Source organism: Lithobates pipiens, unplaced genomic scaffold (assembly GCF_037356315.1).
Source record: "Lithobates pipiens isolate NorthernLeopardFrog02 unplaced genomic scaffold, aLitPip1_a1.2 Scaffold_18, whole genome shotgun sequence".
Classification (NCBI taxonomy): Eukaryota; Metazoa; Chordata; class Amphibia; order Anura; family Ranidae; genus Lithobates; species Lithobates pipiens.
The window spans coordinates 637,851,389-637,872,181 of NW_027507758.1; the positions used below are offsets into that span (position 1 = coordinate 637,851,389).

At 44.7% G+C, this 20,793-nt stretch overlaps 3 protein-coding genes across 4 annotated transcripts in view; all 3 read left to right on the forward strand.

Moving 5' to 3' along the window:
* LOC143986898 (uncharacterized) overlaps window positions 1-20,793 on the forward strand; it is a 1,277,526-nt gene that overhangs the window by 325,045 nt on the left and 931,688 nt on the right. The gene's annotated exons all lie outside the window — the stretch shown is intronic.
* The window catches only part of LOC143989547 (uncharacterized), a 144,883-nt gene that overhangs the window by 71,181 nt on the left and 52,909 nt on the right, over window positions 1-20,793 (forward strand). The window lies entirely within an intron of this gene.
* LOC143989826 (uncharacterized) lies at window positions 5,939-8,246 on the forward strand. The gene is made up of 2 exons (XM_077490103.1): window positions 5,939-6,020; window positions 7,002-8,246. The coding sequence occupies exon 2, from the start codon at window positions 7,016-7,018 to the stop codon at window positions 7,823-7,825; it is 810 nt and encodes a 269-aa protein (XP_077346229.1). The 5' UTR covers window positions 5,939-6,020; window positions 7,002-7,015; the 3' UTR covers window positions 7,826-8,246.

A 20,793-nucleotide genomic window follows, 5' to 3' on the forward strand; every position in this document is an offset into this window, starting at 1 on the left:
GAGGTGAGGTTGTTGGTGTTCTACTTTGTGGCCCAGCACATGGAAAGTGGGGGTTCAGTATCGGCCATCAAGCGAAAGTTGGCGGGCATGTCCTTACTATTCAAGTTGATGGGGGGGGGGGGGGGGAGAGATGCAACAAAGGATTTCTGAGTGAGGCAGGCACTAAAGGGTTTTAAGAAAGGTCGCAAACAATTGGATACGAGGCGCCCTGTCACGTTTGCAAATCTGCGGGCTATTTCACTTGCATTCTACGGGGCGTTTAGGATAGGGGAGTTGGTGAGCCCGTCCCGGGGAATGACAGGAGATATTTTGGAGAGGGAAGTACATTTGGAGGGGGATAGGGTGTGTTGTAGGCTGCGTAGGTCCAAGACGGACCAAAAAGGTAAAGGGGTGGACATATGGCTGTTCACACTGACAGGTTCTGAGGAGTGCCTGGTAGGAGCAGTGCGGGAATTTCTGAAGGTCAGAACAGCTGGGGGAGGCCCATTGTTACGGCATGATAACGGGCCCTACTTATCCAAGTTCCAGTTTGTTTCAGTCAGGGCCGTCTTTAATATTGATTGGACCCTGGGCAAAACTTTTCTTGCCCCCCCCCCCCGTACAGTTTTTCTCTCCACCTGCTCTGAGACATATAATAAATAGCAGCTAGACTCAAAATCAGTTTACTGAATCAGATCAGGCAGCTATTGCGATTGGTTGCCAGAGGTTACAGTGTATCATTACCGCTCACTGACTGGTTGCTAGAGTTTACAGCACACATTACTGCTCACTGATTAGTTACTAGAGGTTACAGCACATGATTTCTGCTTGTTGATTGGTTGCTAGAGAATACTGTGTATATGACCTCAGGGGGGCATGATGTACATATCAATGCCGCCGTCCACTGCTATTTACATATGAATGCTGGTAATTTTACATCTAAACACAGGGTCTGCAGGTGAGTCATCTGTACACAACAATATGGCAGAGCTGGGCAGCACTTCACACTGAGATAACGGGACACCGCACGGGACTAAAACCTCAAGGGATGACGGTATTTAAACCAGGATAGTTGGCAAGTATGAGGCAGCTGCTTTGGGCCCCACAACAATGACAGGGCCCAGGGCAGCTGCCCCTTTTGCCCTGCCTTAAAAACGGCCCTGGTTTCAGTGTTTAGAAAATGCATGACAATGGCGGTCTTTGACGGGGCACAGTACGCTTCACACTCCTTCCGCATTCGGGTGGCTACCGAAGCTGCCAGATGGGGGTTGGATGAGGCGGCGGTGTGTCGGATTGGTAGGTGGGAATCAAGGAGGTTTCATTCTTACATTAGGCCCCACATGGTGATTGAATAAAAAATAAAAAAGGGGGAGGGGTGAGCAGTAGGAGGGATGAAGGAATTGTGTCCATGTGTGTGAAGGCATAATGGGTATTGCTACCTTTTTTGTTATCATCTCGTTTCAGATGGAGGTCCACAGTGCCTCATCTGGATCATTGGGCACTCTTTTGTGTCTTGGGGGAGCCAGGAGAGGAGATGCTAGGCCTGATGGCCGACAGTTGGGCATTTCTCGGAGGGAAGCTTATTTGCGATGGTTGGGGGTGCCGGGGATGAAATGGGAGAGGGTAGCATGGGATGTGATGTGGTACGCTAGTCTGGACAGACCGCCGGATGTCTTGGAATTACATGTGGGGGGCAATGACTTGGGGTTTTGCCCGGTCAGGGATCTAATCGCTGGCATCAAGGCGCATTTTTTGCAGTTCAGGGAGTCTTTTCCGGACACGGTGTTGATATGGTCGGACATCGTGGCAAGGACAGTTTGGAGATGGGCCAGGTCAGGGGAGAGGATTCAGAAGACGCGGATTCGTGTAAACAAAGTGGTAGGGCGGTTTGTGGTCAAGCATGGAGGTATAGTGTTTAGACATATGGAGCTGAGAAGAATGTCGGGCTTTACTTGAGGAAGGATGGAGTTCATCTTTCTGATGTAGGGATCGACCTATGGACACTGGGATTAAAGGAGAGGATTCAAAGGTCTTTGATGGTGGGGAGGCGCCCTCAAGAGTAAGGTAGTCACCCTTTCGGGCTGTGGCAGTGTTGCTTGTTGGTCTCTGACAGTGGCGGTAAACGAACCTGAGGAAAACTGGGTGGGGATTAGAGATGGGGGTCATTTGTCTTACACTGGTCAAGTGAGGCACAGAGTGGAAAGGGACTGAAAGGAATAACGGAGGGCCGGGCATGACAGTGTGGAGAAGGAAACGCAGGATAGGGTTAATCTTATAGAAAGTTTGTGAAGAAAGAAGTGGAAGGAGGATAAGGAACTTTGTGGAGAAAGGGGAGTGGTCATATATAGGTGGAAGGAGGTGCCAGGAAGGGGGCTGTTGGAAGGAGAAAACACAGGAGGAGGCAGTTTTTCCCGCCCTCCCCCCCTGTTTTATGAGCATGTGTGCAATATAATTTGGTGGTCTGTTGGTTTTCTTTTCATTCTTTCAGAGGGAAGACGATCGTCATAACAGCATGGATGCGGTTACTTGGTTTGGAGATGTTGCTTGTTGGTCTCTGACAGTGGCGGTAAACGTACCCGAGGAAAACGGGGTGGGGGGCTCCTCTCAGGATCAACCCCTCGGGTGTATTCCAGCAAGGGGGCTGGAATTTGGTAACGGTGGCACTGCGGGACAGTGGGTGTATACGAGCGGGACAGCTGAAGGCCAACAGACTGGGTTAAAAAGGTTATGATGGGTGTGGTTTATGTGATTTATGTGGTTGATGTTTATATTTTGCTTGAATTGTTTTAATAAAGGTTGTTATGGCCAGTTATACTCCAAAAGCGAGGTGTGGCCTCAGTTATTTTAGGAGAGTAATAAGGGGAAGGGGTGTATAGGTGCATAACAGTTAGAGATGGGGGGCATTTGTCTTACACTGGTCATGGGCGGTGCTGGTACAAGTCACACCGGAAACAATCTGTCATACGGCAAGCTGGTCATCCTTCACCACGTTCATGACCCGCTATCGTCTAAATCCAGCCGTGCTTACCTCTCGTGACTTCTGGAAAAAAGTGTTGCAGTTGTCTGCTCTATAATCTAAATTTAAAATGTTGTTTTTTTTTTTTGCAGCAATCCTCCCTGTGAACGAGTTATTAACCGTGTGTATGCTACCATGAAGGCAGCAGGAAAACTAAAAATGTAATACTTACCTTTCCATATTTTTCCTTTCCTGGTGCCTAACCATGGCAGCATACGCCCTCCATTTTTTTTATATAATCCTTAAATGTTTGAGTCTAGTTCCAAAAATGGCACATTGGGGGGCCTGACTCTTTATTTATAGAGTTAAATGGGTCCTGTGGGTTAGATGAGGGCGGGGTAACCAACCATGTGTATGCTGCAATGGATAGGCATCAGGAAAGGAAAATTACAGAAAGGTAAGTATCCAATTTTCCATTTTGTGCAATGCATGGACTTTACACTATTTTTTTTATTTTTCAATCTTATATTTACTTATTAGGGTTTTGTGCTGCTTTCCTTTGTCTGTTCAGATCCAAAACTAGTTATAAGCAGTTCAGAAACAAACCCAACAGAGAAAAGGGCATTTCGGATTCGGCAGATCAAGAGGGTTCCCATAGTTGCCAACATTGCAAAAAATGTATAGGGACACTTTTATGTCTGTAGGGGTCTTTCTATTATTAGGGGGCGGAGCATTAGTTTAAAAGCGGGATGCAGCAAGAAAAGAAAAATGAGGCAGGCTTTCAATTAATAGTGGGCATGGCTTAAAGGGGGCATGGCTTAAATGGGGCATGGCTCAAAAGGGGTGTGGCTAGAGTCTGAGATGAACGAGTGATGGAGGGAGAAAGAAATAGGGAGGGGAGGGACAGCAGGCCCAGATCCTACAGCACAATAGCAATATGTGTATTCCAGAAAGTTTAACCAGCCCTCAAAAATTCCACTCGCCTGCTTGCATTTTGTGAGTGGATTTTGAGGGCTGGTGAGCTATGCCTGCCTGGGAAGCAGGGGGGGTGGGGGGCGAGCACCGCCGGCATGCGGGGTTGTATGGGAGTTCTTCTCCCAGCACTAGCAGAGAGGAAGAGAGGAGAGCAGGCAGCAAAGTCATCGGAGCACAGGGAACATCACTAGCGGCTTTCATTTCAATTGCCATGTGTTTTCACACACAGCCCCGCCCCCTGGTCTCGGGACTTTGAGAGACAGATCAACCGTTCAATCACGAGTGACGTGTATCAAAGTTCCCTGGCCAGGGGGCGGGGCTGTATGTGACCTGAGCAGCGAGAACACAGCAATAGAAATGAAAACTGTGATGTTCCTTGGTGCTCTCATCATCCAAGTGGTAATTCACTTCCTCTCTTCTGTTCTCCTCCATGGTGGGCACAGGCAGGCTGCACTGTTGGGCACAGATAAAGTCGTTAATATTTATTTATAGAACTAAATTCTGCATAAAACATTTAAGTGTCATTTCATGAGATAATTGAGGTAGGGGTTGGGTGGGGCAACTGGTGGCAAGTAACCCTTGAGGCCTGGTTAGTAGCTCAGGACTTGAAACTTTGAACCCTGGTTTAACAATCAGCAGATAAAGAGTTCCCGGCAGAGTCCCTGCTTGCACCAGGCGTCCCCGGCAGAGTCCCTGCTTGCACCAGGCGTCCCCGGCAGAGTCCCTGCTTGCACCAGGCGTCCCCGGCAGAGTCCCTGCTTGCACCAGGCGTCCCCGGCAGAGTCCCTGCTTGCACCAGGCGTCCCCGGCAGAGTCCCTGCTTGCACCAGGCGTCCCCCCAGTGGGCAGTGCCCCCCTTACATCTGGTGTGTCCCCTCTTCCCCTGGGTGTGGGCAGCTGGTGATTTGGCCTCAGCGCCATTTACAGAAGACCAGCTCGTGGAGGCCGAAGGGAAGAACCAAAAGCTGGAGCCTGGATTCTGCCTCCTCTTTCTTCCTCACGATAGCTGGACTTCAGTAAAATGGAGGCCGGAGGTGGAGAAAATGGGAAAACTGCGATTTTTCCCGGGAAATGGTAAGACTGGGAAATTCGGGACAGTTGGCAACTATTTGTTCCGGGACCTCCAAAATGTATAAAACACTAAACAGTCCAAACTACAGGTGTTCCCATGGGGGTAGTAGTTCTTTAATGTCAAGCAACCCTCCTATTCCCCCCCCCCCCCCCCCTCACATCCACATCCTATTATTCTGTGACTAATACCATATAAGTAATTCTTACTTTCATTTCCCAAAGTTGTCCCTCTACAAGGAGACCTCTATAGCTCAAATTATGGCACCAATGAGGATGGTGGAGGACCGAAGTCACATGACTGAGAAGATACTAAACCTCGCCCTGGAGATCATCGACCTGCTGACCGGAGAGGTGAGGAGGATTCTGGAAGGTCACATGACATCACTCATATCTATATTCATAAAACACAGACCTGACCAGAGAGGTGAGGAGGATTCTGGGATTCTAACATGATATTTCTATTGTTTCCGTAATATAGAGATTTCCTCTTCTGAAGTCAGGTGATCATATGACCATCACAGTGCCTCCATGTGACTCCCTAAAACCTGAGAGACACAACATGGAGAAGATTCTAGAAGTCACCAAGAAGATGATGGAGCTGCTGACAGGAGAGGTGAGGAGGATTCTGGGAATTGTGGGACATTATCCAGTAACAGACAAGGGATGTGTCTGGATGGTGACTGTATCATTGTGTGTGTCAGGTTCCTATAAGGTGTCAGGATGTCACTGTCTATTTCTCCATGGAGGAGTGGGAGTATTTAGAAGGACACAAGGATCTCTACAAGGACGTCATGATGGACAATCAGCCGCCCCTCACATCACCGGGTAAGAGGAGACTTTATTGTAAAGGAGAGAGCAGTACGGAGGCTCCACCTAGATCCCCCATCATCTGATAAACACATAGAAACAATGTATTCAGTCAGTGTGTGTGTTTCCTACAGATGGATCCAGTAATGGGGACCCACCAGAGGGTTGTCCTTGTCCTCTGTATTCCCGGGATTCCACACAGGAAGGTCACACCATCCCTCACCACCATCAGGTAGATGAGGAACAATCACTGATAGTATACTAAAGTTGAGGGTAAAGCAGAAGGAGAGACTTATGGGAGGGATGATCAACAGTCTATGGAGAAGGATGGAATCATGGGGACATTTATAGAGGAGGACACTCCTACCGAGATCAGCACAGTTGGGACATTAAAGAGGAAGTAAACCCTGATGGGTTTACTTCCTCTTTGTCTCCCTGCAAAGGTAAAGCATAATGGGCTACTATGCATCGCATAGTTGCCCATTATGTGTCACTTACCTGACACAGGAGCCAGCGATGTCACCGCTGTAGCATGAAGCATCCATCTTCTTCCGGGTATCGCTGCTCCGGCCACTCACAGCGCTGGAGCAGCGATGACGTCACTCCCGCGCCTGTTCACGGTAGCCTCCACTAACGGCATATCGCCGTTAGCAGCGGCATGCTCAGTGTGCCTGCGCGCCGCTGTCTATGGCGCATGCGCCGTAGACAGCAGTGCCTGTCTTTTTGTGAATATCTCCTAAACCCTGCTGTTTGCTGATGTGCCAGGTGGAGGGCAATAACCCAATGATGGTGGTCTTCAGGATCACTCCAGTCTTTATTGTGGTTGTTCTCCCCCCATCCTCACTCTCTGACCTCTGGTGGGGCTCAGCCCCGCTGTTATTCATGACTAAATCATGGACTAAATAAGGAAGTGCAGGACTTCTTGTGTTGGGAAGATGGCAAAGAGTGATAGAGGGGGAGGGGACACTCGTCCTATAATCCCCTCTTCACTGTCACTCCTATAAAAGACAGTTCTCGTTGTTTCCTCACTCTCTGACTAAGGTCCATGAATAAAGAAATGATCTGGTAGGAGATCAGAGGACCCATTTACTAGTTACCTTGAGGGGGGAATTGTAAGATCCTCCGAGACAAAGCTGCCTGATGTGGGCGGAGTCCTGGTTTAGGGAAACCAATCTGCTCATGTCTAGTAATAATCTTTTTATTTCTGTTTTAGTAGATGGACGGGAGATGAGGAAAACCTCAGAGGATTGTCTCACTTCTCAAGACTATAACGTAGAAGAAGAGGACATCACACAGTATAGTCCAGGAGAAAACCCGACTACCTCAAATGTCCATCTGGCACCACACATTGTAGATGGACCATCGTATTCCTCTTATCCTGAGGAACCTCAGACTGTGAGGGACGTTGCTGTCCTTCCAACAGAGAAGAGCTTTTCCTGTACTGTGTGCGGGAAGTCTTTCCAATCCAGATCCAAACGTAATAGACATAAAAGAACTCACACAGGTGAGAAGCCGTATTCCTGTCCTGAGTGCGGGAAATGTTTTTCACGGAAGTCCTATCTTTGCCAACATCAGACATTGCACACAGGGGAGAAGCCATATTCCTGTCTTGAGTGTGGGAAGTGTTTCCGTTGGAGATTCCTACTTAATATCCACAAAAGAGCTCACACGGGAGAGAAGCCATATTCCTGTTCTGAGTGTGGTATGTGTTTTTGTTTGAAATCCAAATGTAATCGGCATGAAAGGTCTCACACAGGTGAGAAGCCGTATTCCTGTCCTGAGTGCGGAAAATGTTTTTCAGGAAAGTCCAATCTTTGCCAACATAAGAGATCTCACACAGGGGAGAAGCCATATTCCTGCCCTGAGTGTGGGAAATGTTTTTCACAGAGGTCCAAACGTTGCAAACATCGGCGTGTGCACACAGGGGAGAAGCGGTATTCCTGTCTTGAGTGTGGGAAGCGTTTCCGTTTGAAATACGAATGTAATGTCCATAAAAGATCTCACGCAAGGGAGAAGCCACTTTCCTGTCCTGAGTGAGGGAAATGTTCCTCTGAAGTCCTGTCTTCCTGTACATCAGGGATCCCACACAACCCTCGAGGTGTATTAGTGCATTGAGTGTGGGAAATGTCTTCTATATGAATGTTGCTGGACATCACAGGTCTCATGTGGGGAAGAAGCACACCCTGATATACACCTCAGATATACTCCATGGCTGATCTTCATCATGGAAGAAACAGTTGATAAGGAGACCAGAGATCACCAAAGACATGGATGAAGTGTCATACCATGTTTGCCATTAATAGCAGTAGAAAAATAAAAATTGAGTCATTACCTTTCATTGGCTGTGTACATTTTGTGGTGTAAGTGTTTGTGAAAGCTTAAAGGTCTATGTTTTTAAATATTTTTTGGACACGTTACAAGCATTAATCCAGCCATTGTGAATTTATACATTCAGTGCTCAGCAAACAAGTAAAATAAAACAAAAATATATATTTCCGGCGCTATGATCCTTCAATGATAAATTATGTAATAATAATCTCCTTTAGCAATCATATATCCACCAATAAATTGTCTAAGTGTCCATAAAATAGTACACTCCAGATCACCCATTTTCCCAGTGCAAAAATCTCTTCCAATTACTCGCCAACACTTCCATGAAATATACTTAAAAATTGGACTGTCACCAAATGATCAGACCATTATGAATGAATGGGTCATATCAGGCATGATGTCATAGAGAACCTCCAGGTGTATCCTTTCTTCATCCAAATATGTAAGTCAGATATTCCTCTGTCCTTTATTTCTTCCAATAAGGATTATACATAGTTACATAGTAGGTGAGGTTGAAAAAAAAGACACCACTACATCAAGTTCAACCTATGTGTGTGATTATATGTCAGTATTACATTGTATATCCCTGTATGTTGCGGTCAGTCAGGTGCTTATCTATTAGTTTTTGAAACTATCGATGCCCCCCTGTTGAGAACACCGCCTGTGGAATGGAATTCCACATCCTCTCTCACACTAAAGAACCCTTTTCTTAGTTTAAGGTTAAACCTCTTTTCTTCTCATTTTAATGAGTGGTCAGGTTTTTTGTTAAACTCCCTTCTGCGAAAAAGTTTGAAATTGAAATCATATCCCCTCTCAAGCGTCTCTTCTCCAGAGAGAATATGTTCAGAGCTCACAACCTTTCCTCATAACTAATATCCTCCAGACCCTTTATTAGCTTTGTTGCCCTTCTTTCTACTCGCTCCATTTCCAGTACATCCTTCCTGAGGACTGGTGCCCAGAACTGGACAGTATACTCCAGGTGCGGCTGGACCAGAGTCTTGTAGAGCGGGAGAATTATCGTTTTATCTCTGGAGTTGATCCCCTTTTTAACCACTTGACCACTGGGCACTTAAACACCCTTAATAACCAGACCAATTTTCAGCTTTTGGTGCTCTCACATTTTGAATGACAATTACTCAGTCATGCAACACTGGACCTATATGAAATTTTGTCCTTTTTTTCACACAAATAGAGCTTTCTTTTGGTGGTATTTAATCACCGCTCGTTTTTATTTTTTGTGCTATAAAAGAAAAAATACAGAAAATTCGGTAAAAAAATGAATTTTTCTTTGTTTCTGTTACAAAATGTAGCAGATTATTAATTTTTTCTTCATAAATTTTGGCCAAAATTTATACTACTACATATCTTTGGTAAAAATAAGTACAAATTGGTGGATATGATTTGGTCTTTGTGAAAGTTATAGAGTCCACAAGCTATGGTGCCAATATCTGAAAATTGATCACACCTGAAGTACCGACGGCCTATTTCAATTCTTGAGACCCTAACATGCCAGAAAAGTACAAATACCCCCCAAATTACCCCTTTTTGGAAAGAAGACATTCCAAGGTATTTAGTAAGAGGCATGATGAGTTTTTTTTTGAAGTTGTCATTTTTTCCCACAATTCTTTGCAAAATCAAGATTTTTTTTTTCCTTTTTTTTCACAAAATTGTCATATTATCAGTTTATTTCTCACACACAGCATATGCATACCACAAATTACACCCCAAAACACATTCTGCTATAACTCCCGAGTACGGCGATACCACATGTGTGAGATTTTTACACAGCGGGGCCTCATACAGAGGACCAACATGCAGGGAGCGCCATCAGGCGTTCTGGAGCACCCAGGACAATTCTGACATTTCTCTCCTACATGTAAAAATCATCATTTATTTGCTAGAAAATTACATAGAATCCCAAAATATTATATATGTTTTTAGCAAAGACCCTGGAGAATACAATGGTGGTCGTTGCAAATTTTTATCTCACACGGTATTTGCGCAGCAATTTTTCAAACGCATTTTTGGGGGAAAAAACTGTTTTGTGCGTAAAAAAAATAAAAAAAGTAAGGTTGCCCCAATTTTTGCATAAAGTGAAAGATGAAGTTATGCTGAGTAAATAGATATCAAACATGTCACTCTTCAAAATTGCATATGCCCGTGGAATGGCGCCAAACGTCGCTACTTAAAAATCCTCATAGGCGACGCTTTAATTTTTTTTTTTACTGGTTACATGTTTTGAGTTACAGAGGAGGTCTAGGGCTAGAATTATTGCTCTCGCTCTAACGTTCATGGCGATACCTCACGTGTGGTTTGAACACCGTTTTCATATGTGGGCGGGGCTTACGTATGCGTTTGCTTCTGCATGCGAGCACATGGGGACAGGGGCGCTTTAAACATTATTTTTTTTTTTTTTGTTCATTTTACTTTATTTTAGTTTGCCATTTTTTTTCCCCAAAAATAAATTTTTGATCACTTTTATTCCCATTACAAGGAATGTAAACATCCCTTGTAATAGGAATATGGGATGACAGGTCCTCTTTACAGTGAGATCTGGGGGTCAATAATACCCCACATCTCATCTCTAGGCTGGGAAGCCTGAAATAAAAAAAAAAAATAAATAAATAAAAAAAAAGATTCTGGCTTTGATCGTATTGGCGAGTTGGTAGAAGCACCGGAGGGCGGTGGTGGGGGGGGGGGGGGCGCGCGTCTATGGCTGGGTATTGCAGGGTATCTCCGAGTATGGCTGGGTATCTCCATGTATGGCTGGGTATGGCAATTTATGGCAGGATATTGGAGCGTAGTGGTGGGGTATTGGAGCGTATTGGTGGGTATTGCAGAGTATTGGTGGGTATTAGAGTATTGCCAGGGTATGGAGGGGTTAAATTCGGTGAGCAGTTATGTGGGCACTGCAGCCCACAGCGCTGCTGACACCAATCTCTTTCCCCTCCGCTGTACCGATTGGTACAGAGAGGGGGAGGGAGGAACCATAACATGATGCCGCTTTGTTTACAAGTGATCACTCCGTCATTTGACGGAGCGATCACGTGGTAAACGGCCGCGATGAGCGGCCGTTTACCGTGATCCGTGATGCGCCGGGACCACTGGACCTGGCGGTCACGGATGCTCTCGTGTGCGCACCCCAGGGGGCGCACGAGAGCAGAATTCTGAGAGGCCGTTAATTAACGGCCTCTCAGAGTGAACCACTTGCTTACTGGGCACATAAACACCCTTCCTGCCCAGACCAATTTTCAGCTTTCGCTGCTCTCACACTTTGAATGACAATTACTCAGTCATGCAACACTGCACTCAAATGAATTTTTTGTCCTTTTTTTCCCACAAATAGAGCTTTCTTTTGGTGGTATTTGATCACCTCTGAGGTTTTTATTTTTTGCGCTATAAATGAAAAAAGACCGAAAATTTCGAAAAAAAACGCATATTTCTTTGTTTCTGTGACAGAATTGTGCAAATTATAAATTTTTCTTCATAAATTTTGGCCATAAATTATACGGCTACATATCTTTGGTAAAAATAACCCAAATTAGTGGATATTATTTGGTCTTTGTGAAAGTTAGAGAGTCTACAAGCTGTGGTGCGAATCGCACAAAATTGATCACATCTGATGTACTGGTGGCCTATCTCATTTCTTGCGACCCGAACAAGCCAGGAAAGTACAAAAAAAACCCAAATGACCCCTTTTTGGAAAGTAGACATTCCAAGGTATTTAGTAAGAGGCATAGTGAGCTTTTTGATGTTGTCATTTTTTTCCCACAATTCTTTGCAAAATTAAGATTTTTAATTTTTTTTATTTTTCTCCACAAAATTGTCATTGTAATAGGTTATTTCTCTCACGTGGCATGTGTATACCACAAATGACACCCCCCAAAAAATTCTGCTACTCCTCCTGAGTATTACAATACCACATGTGTGGGACTTTTTCACAGCCTGGCCACATAGAGAGGCCCAACATGCAGGGAGTGCCATCATGTGTTCTAGGAGCATAAATTACACATCTAACTTGTTGACTACTTATTACACTTTTGAAGCACCAGGACAATGACACGTGACACTGATGACAGATGGCACTGATACGTGGCAATGACACGTGGCACTGATGACAGATGGCACTAATATGTGGCACTGATGACACGTGGCACTTATACGTGGCACTAATACGTGGCACTGATGACAGATGGCACTAATACGTGGCACTGATGACAGATGGCACTAATACGTGGCACTGATGACAGGTGGCACTATGTGGCACTGATGACAGATGGCACTTATACGTGGCACTGATGACAGATGGCACTGGGGACAGATGGCACTGGGGGCAGGTAGCACTGGGGCGGATGGCACTGGGGCAGGATGGCACTGGGGGAGGATGGCACTTTTTTTTTTTTTTTTTACACTTCTTTTTTTTTTTTTTTTTTTTTTCACTGACTGCCGCTGCAGCCGTTCATCTCTCCCCTCTCACACTGTCTGTGTGAGGAGGGAGAGCGGCGCTGAGAGATGATCTCATATGTTTACATATGAGATCATCTCCCATTGGACGCGCCGATCGCGCTGTAAACGGCCGCTGTGATTGGCCGTTTACAGCGATCTGTGTTTGCCTGTCCCCGGGGGACACGGCAAACACAGTACTTCCCCGATGCGCGCCCGCGGCGGCGCACATTGCGGAAGTAAACATTAGGACGTCCAGGGACGGCCTCCCGGATGAAAGCACCCGCTGTATGGCCGTCATTCGGCTATAGGGCGGGCGCGAGGTGGTTAAACGACCGCCCTGAAGCCGTTCGTTCTGAATCGGCTATGGCGGTTGTTAAGTGGTTAATGCCAATATTCTGTTTGCTTTGTTAGCAGCAGCTTGGCATTGCATTCCATTACTGATCCTATCCTCTACTAGAACCCCCAGCTCCTTTTCCATCCTATACTCCCCCAGAGGTTCCCAGTGTATAGATTGCATTCCTATTTTTGCCACCCAAAAGCATTATTTTAAATTTTTCTACATTGAACCTCATTTGCCATGTAGTTGCCCACCCCATTAATTTGTTATGGCCTTTTTCCAAGGTTTGCACAGCCTGCGGAGAAGTTATTGTCCTGCTTAACTTAGTATCGTCCACAAATACAGAGATTGCTCTGTTTACCCCATCCTCCAGGTTGTTTATGAATAAATAAACTAGGATTGGTCCCAGCACAGAACCCTGGGGGACCCCACTACCCACCCCTGACCATTTCGAGTACTCCCCATTTATCACCACTCTCTGAACTCCCCCTTGTAGCCAGTTTTCAATCCATGTACTCACCCTATGGTCCATGCCAACGGACCTTATTTTGTACAATAAACAATTATGGGGAACTGTGTCAAATGCTTTTGCAAAATCCAGATATACCACGTCTACGGGCCTTCCTTTATCTAGCTACACCACGTCTACTGCCTTTCCTTTATCTATCTGGCAACTCACCTCCTCATAGAAGGTTAATAGATTGGTTTGGCAAGAACGATTCTTCATGAATCCATGCTGATTACTGCTAATGATACCGTTCTCATTACTAAAATCTTGTATATAGTCCCTCATCATCCCCTGTCCTTTGTACTCGGTCCATTTCCAGTACATCCTTCCTGAGGACTGGTGCCCAGAACTGGACAGCATAGACTGTAGAGTAGGAGAATTATCATTTTATCTCTGGAGTTGATCCCCTTTTTAATGCCAATATTCTGTTTGCTTTGTTAGCAGCAGATTGGCATTGCATGTCATCCACTAGGACCCCCAGGTCCTTTTCCATCCTAGATTCCCCCAGAGGTTCTCCCCTCAAGTGTATAGATTGCATTCATATTTTTGCAACCTAAATGCATTATTTTACATTTACACCTACGTTAAACCTCATCTGCCATGTAGTTGCCCACCCCATTAATTTGTTCAGATCTTTTTGCAAGGTTTCCACATCCTGTGGAGAAGTTTTTGCCCTTCTTAGCTTCGTATTGTCCGCAAATACAGAGAATGAACTGTTGGTCCATGCCAATGGACCTTATTTTGTACAGTAAACGTTTATGGGGAACTGTATCAAATGCTTTTGCAAAATCCATATACACATCTACGGCCTTCCTTTATCTAGATGGTAACTCACCTCCTCATAGAATGTTAATAGATTGGTTTGGCAAGAACGATTCTTCATGAATCCATGCTGATTACTGCTAATGATACCGTTCTCCTTACTAAAATCTTGTATATGGTCCCTTATCATCCCCTCCAAGAGTTTACGTACTATTGATGTTAAGCTAACTGGTCTGTAATTCCCAGGGATGTATTTTGAGCCCTTTTTAAATATTGGTGCTACATTGGCTTTTCTCCAGTCAGCTGGTACCATTCCAGCCAGTAGACGGTCAGTAAAAATTAGGAGCAATGGTCTGGAAATTACTTGAGTTCCATAGGTACCCTCGGGTGCAAGCCCTCTGGTCCTGGTTACATAGTTACTAAGGTTGAATAAAGACACCAGTCTATCCAGTTCAACCTGAGTGAGTGTCTACACTTGTCCCTATCCCTGTACATTGCACACTTACATCACTCCCTACCCTCAAGGAGCCCACAATTCAAGGTCCCCATTCTTATACTAGGGCCAATTTTGGACAGAAGCCAATTAACCTACCTGCATGTATTTGGCGTGTGGCAGGAAACCCACACAAGCACAGGGAGAGCATGCAAACTCCAGGCAGGTAGTGTTGTTGTTGGGATTTGAACCAGCAACCTTTTTTACTGCTAGGTGAGAGCACTAACTACTACACCACTGTGCCGCCCTGATTTGGGTTACTTATCATTAATAAATCACCAGTCTAATTTTAATTCCGTCCTCTGTTAACTATGGAGGTGCTTCCTGTGATGTGTCATGAGGATAAACACTGCAGTTTTGGTTACTGAAGCCCCCGATTCTCTTGTGAAGACTGGGGAGAAGAATAAATTCAATACCTTTTGCCATCTCCCCATCCTTTGTAACCAAATGTACTTCCTCATTCTTTATGGGGCCAATATGGTCTGTCCTCCCTTTTTTACTGTTTACATACTTAACCACTTAAGCCCCGGGCCAATTTGCAGCCAAGGGACCAAGCCCCTTTTTGCGATTCGGCACTGCGTCGCTTTAACTGACAATTGCAAGGTCATACGACGTGACTCCCAAACAAAATTGGCGTCCTTTTTTTCCCACAAATAGAGCTTTCTTTTGGTGGTATTTGATCCCCTCTGCGGTTTTTATTTTTTGCGCTATAAACAAAAATAGAGCGATAATTTTTGGAAAAAAATGCTATATTTTTTACTTTTTGCTATAATAAACATCCCCAGAAATATATAAAAAAAAATGTTTTTCCTTAGTTTAGGCCAATACGTATTCTTCTACATATTTTTGGTAAAAAAATATCACAATTAGCGATTATTGATTGGTTTGCGCAAAAGTTATAGCATTTACAAAATAGGGGATAGTTTTATAGCATTTTTATTAATATTTTTTTTACTAGTAATGGTGGCGATCAGCGATTTTTATTGTGACTGTGACATTATGGCAGTCACATTGGACATTTTTGACACATTTTTGGGACCATTGTCATTTATACAGCAGTCAGTGCTATTTAAATCCTGTGTAAATGACACTGGCAGTGAAGGAGTTAACCACTAGGGGGCAGTGTAGGTGTTATGTATGACGTTATGTGTTTTTTTTATTGTAGGCGGCGTGGCCTGGCATGTGATGTCACTGATTGTCTTTCCCTATAAAAGGGAAGAGATGATCGGTGACAGCCACAGTAGGAAGCACGGGGAGAGGATTGTTTACACAGACCTCTCCTCGTTCTTCAGCTCTGTGACCCAATTGCGGGACACCAGCGGCGATCAGGTCCGCTGGTCCCGCAGCCACGGTCACGGAGCTCAGGACCGGGTCTGGAGCGCGCCGCTGGCAGCGCGCTCCCGACCCACGGCTGGGCACTTAAAGAGCAACGTACAGGTATGTGCTTGTGCCCAGCCGTGCCATTCTGCCGACGTACATCGGCGTGAGGCGGTCCTTAGGTGGTTAAAGAATTTCTTGGGGTTTGTTTTGCTCTCCTCCGCTATGTGTCTTTCATGTTCTATCTTAGCTGTCCTTATTGCACCCTTACATTTCTTGTTGCATTCTTTATAAAGTCTGAATGCGGATGATGATCCCTCAACCTTGTATTTTTTGAAGGTCTTATTCTTTGCTTTTATATGCATTTTTACATTGGAGTGCTGCTGGAGGGCTCGTAACGGATCATAGAGTGCACCTGTCCACAGACTCCGTTGATAGGCTCACATTCATAAAAATGAATCAATCTTGGATCGGCAACTATCAAGCACCTGATGCTGATGTAACTGATTGAACTTTCTATGGATGTGGGATCCATTGAAGACTGCCTATGCTGAGTGACTATTCTCTTCCTTCTCAATCTTGATGATGCTAGCTTCCAACAATATTTTTGGCTTAAGGCACCACCACCACCGCCTAAGGCCCAGTGCACCTGTCCACAGACTTCGTTGATAGGCTCACATTCATAAAAATGAATCAATCTTGGATCGGCAACTATCAAGCACCTGATGCTGATGTAACTGATTGAACTTTCTATGGATGTGGGATCCATTGAAGACTGCCTATGCTGAGTGACTATTCTCTTCCTTCTCAATCTTGATGATGCTAGCTTCCAACAATATTTTTGGCTTAAGGCACCACCACCACCGCCTAAGGCCCAATTTTTCTGCCCCTGTTTAACAGGGGCATGTAATTACAATTGATCTAATATTTCACAGCAGGGCCCGTTCCTGCACCCAACAAGAATATCTGTGAGGGGTTACAGTGTTGTGGCACCACCACCCAAGGCCCAATTTTTCTGTCCCTGTTTAATAGGGGCATGTAATTACAATTAAAAATAAAATTTGTTGCACTATGAACAAAAAACAATCAAAAATAAAAATACAGCCGCTCACACAATATTGCTGGATACAATATAAAATAATTAAAAGTTATGGTGTAGCGCTAAAACAATAATATGATAGAAACAAAGTTGATATGAATTATTCGTGTGGTTCAAACTCCAAAAGAAGAAAAAATCCATCAATGTCAGTCCAGGAAGGTAGAGAAAGAAGGGACCATCACCAGCACCCAACAACACTGACTCATCAGTGCAATTTGTTAATGCACTTAAAGCACGTTCCTGAACTCAGCAATCCAATCCAGATGGTATAAATATAAATATTGACCAAATATCCACCACACTCCACCAGATATATCCTCAACAATAATTCAATGGCCACATGCAAGAATGAAGAAAATAATCTCATTGCGCAGATACCATAAAAAATCTGAACAGTCTTTATTCAAAACATTCTAATGAAAATACACTCACATTTTGTGTGAAATTTACCAGCATGAAGATAGGGAAGTAACCAGCAACACCAAAATGGAAGCCACTCCTGAACTCCTTTGCATGTCACTAATCCCTTATACACCCAACGTTTTGTCACAATCGTGCATCAGAGGTGTGTCTATGACAAGGGCTCGAGGTCTTTTTATAAGGAATGTAGTTACCCTAAACAAATAAAGCTGTCCACAAGGAGGAAACATCCTTCCACCCAGACAACCTCACCGAATACCGCGTGCGCTCCAATTCCCGGAAATGATGCTATGTCGCGATCAGGAACGCCATGATCAGCCAAACGCCTGCGCTCCACTGGCCAGAAATAGCATCACAGCGCCTTGATTCCGCCACCTTCAAGCACTGGGCCGCACGTGTGCACCAACCACCGGAAATGACGTGAACACGTCATTGACATACAACGCGGCTAATTAGATTCAATGGGTTCCGGAAAAGACACCAACTCACCCTCCGGAACGCAGCCACAGCTGGAAGTCAGTGTATCAGACCTCCTCCTTGACAAGGTTAATGTACAAATGCTATTGCATAGCTACCAAAACAGTGAATCCCAAACCTCAATGTTCGGCATTCACTGATGCTAAAAATGTGTCCCATATGGAGAAAAGTAAAAAAAGAAAAAGAAAAGCTCACATATAGGCACAATAGAAGAACCGAAAAGAAAATGTTATTTATAGAGAGTTTTTTAAAGTAATCTCCCTATAACACACTATCACTCCTTGGGGCGCAGTGTGCTAGGATCAGAAGAAGGACAGTGAATGATTACAGGAATCAGGAGTGGCATTCCATTATGGTAATTTCCACAAAAAAAAAATATAAAATATATAAAAATACACAAACACTGGAAAAAAACAAAAAAAAAAACTGATATCCTAACTATTATTGATAAATGCGTTGATATCCCATTCGATATTCATACCGAATGGGGTATAACACTGAACCTGGTATATCCATTTTGTTTCCAAATGTGAGATCTCCCATACCATTTTACTCCCCCTCCAATGGCCACAAAACTTGCCGATGCCAAGGAAAGTGGTACCTTCTGGATTTCTATCATGTTTCAAAGCATAGTGTTAATGTCTAATATTAGCTACATGTTCCTCTAACCTTACATGAAGCATCCGTTTGGTCCTGCCAATATACTGTTTTGAACATGGACACTGAATCACATACACCACATACTTAGTGGAGCATGTGATAAAGGGCTTAATCTGAAATGTTTCTTGGCTGGAAGTAGATTGAAACGAATCAGTCCTTCTGTTAGTGTTGGCATTCAATTTGCAGATAGGGCACTTTCTACATGGGTAAAAACCACCCATGCCTTGAAAAAAGATAATTGTTTTGATGGATTAATTACATTGAAGGGAAACCTGTAGTTTAAGAGGAGGAGCACCCCTATACACGACTTTCGGTCATTCAGGTAAGATGGAGCCCAAAACCCTATCACCCCTAAGAACTTTCCAATGTCTATTCATTATGTTTTTAATATCCCAATGTTGGCTAGAATAGCCTGTGACAAAGGAGAACTTAAAGGAATTATCCTCCCTCTTCGGTTTAGCCACCAACAAATCATCTCTGCTTCTCTCCAAAGCTGAAGTGAAGGCTGCATCAAGTACATCTTCCCGATAGCCCTTTTCAAGAAAACGTGCTTTCAACATAGCTGACTCATTACAGAAGTCCTCTACGACGCTACGTTGGTGCAATTGTGCCTCAATCGCAAAAATTGGCTCTTGGGGATAGAGTCTAACCAGGCTCTATGATGGCAACTCTTGACACTAATGAGACCAATATGATCTGTTTCCTTAAAATAGGTTGAAGTGACCACTTTCCCATCACTGACCCTAATTTTCAGGTCCAAAAAATGAATCTCTTCATTACTGGCCTCGTGTCAAGAGAATGCCTTGATCATTAACATTCAAGCCCTGGATGAAGCTGTTCAAAGATTGTAAGCTCCCATCCCACAGGAGGAGGATGTCATCTATATATCGTCTCCAGAGGACCAACTCTGATAGACGACATCATGGGCGTCCGCAGGTAGGGGCAAGGGGGGTCAAGTGCCCCCCCTGGAATTGGGGATCAGATCTTTAATTTAGCACAGTTGCGTCGCTATCGGGGCTTTCTGCCCACTCCGTTCCTTCCCTATTGGCCATAACTGAGGGCCAAACAAAGGAAACCAGGAGAGGAGAGCATCATGGGACATGTAGTCACAAAGATTGTCAGCCACATTTGCCACAGGGAGGAGGCTGCAGCTCGATCAAGAGAGAGATTGAGAGACTGCAGCCTGGAAAAAAGCTGAGGGAGAGAGCGCTACAGGACAAAGAATGAGGAGTGTGCTGGGGCAGAAGCTAGAGAGAGAGCCACACTTCCCAGTGTCACCAGGGAGAGCCACACTGCCCAGTGCCACCAGAGAGAGCCACTCTGCCCAGCACCACCAGCGAGAGAAACACTGAGCCACTGCCAGGGTACAGACATGCTACACTACTGACCAGAGTCGCCCCCCAGGGAACCCAGAGTGAGCGATCGTCCAGCCGGAGGGATCACTGCTGTAGTTTCGCTGGGTCTGGTAAGAGGGCCTGTTGGTTATTATCCATTACTTACCCTAGAAACTGAACTACGTCTGTAGTCTCTGACCATGATAATGTGACAATGACATTATCGAAAAGGGGCGGTGAATGGTTGACCCTAAAATGATGCCCCTCCCTGAAAAAAGTTCTGCGGACGCCCATGGACGACATCCTCCTCCCATTTAGCCATAAAGAGATTAGCCATGCTTGGGGCAAATTTAGCCCCCATGGCAACTCCCCTTCTTTGAACATAATAAGAGCCATTGTACCAAAAGTAGTTCCGTTCCATAGCATACCTTAAAAGCCTTATAATAAAGGATCTTTGCTGGGAATGGAGAGTGTCCTGCTGTGAAAAGTACTCCACTGCCTCCATCCCATGTTGGTGAGAGATAATGGTGTACAGGGATGAAACATCCGCTGTGGCCAATATAAAGGTATCCTTCCACTTTATACCCTCTAATAAATCGATGACTTGCATGGAATCCCTCAAATAAGATCGTGTACATACCACAAGGGGCTGTAGGAAATTATCAATATATTTGCCCACCCTGGAAGTACCCGAGTCGATGCCACTAACGATCGGTCTTCCAGGGGGCAAACAAGATTTTTATGAATTTTTGGCAGATAATAAATAACCGTTGTTCTGGGAGCTATTGGTATTAGAAATGCCTTCTCCTTCTTGCATGTAA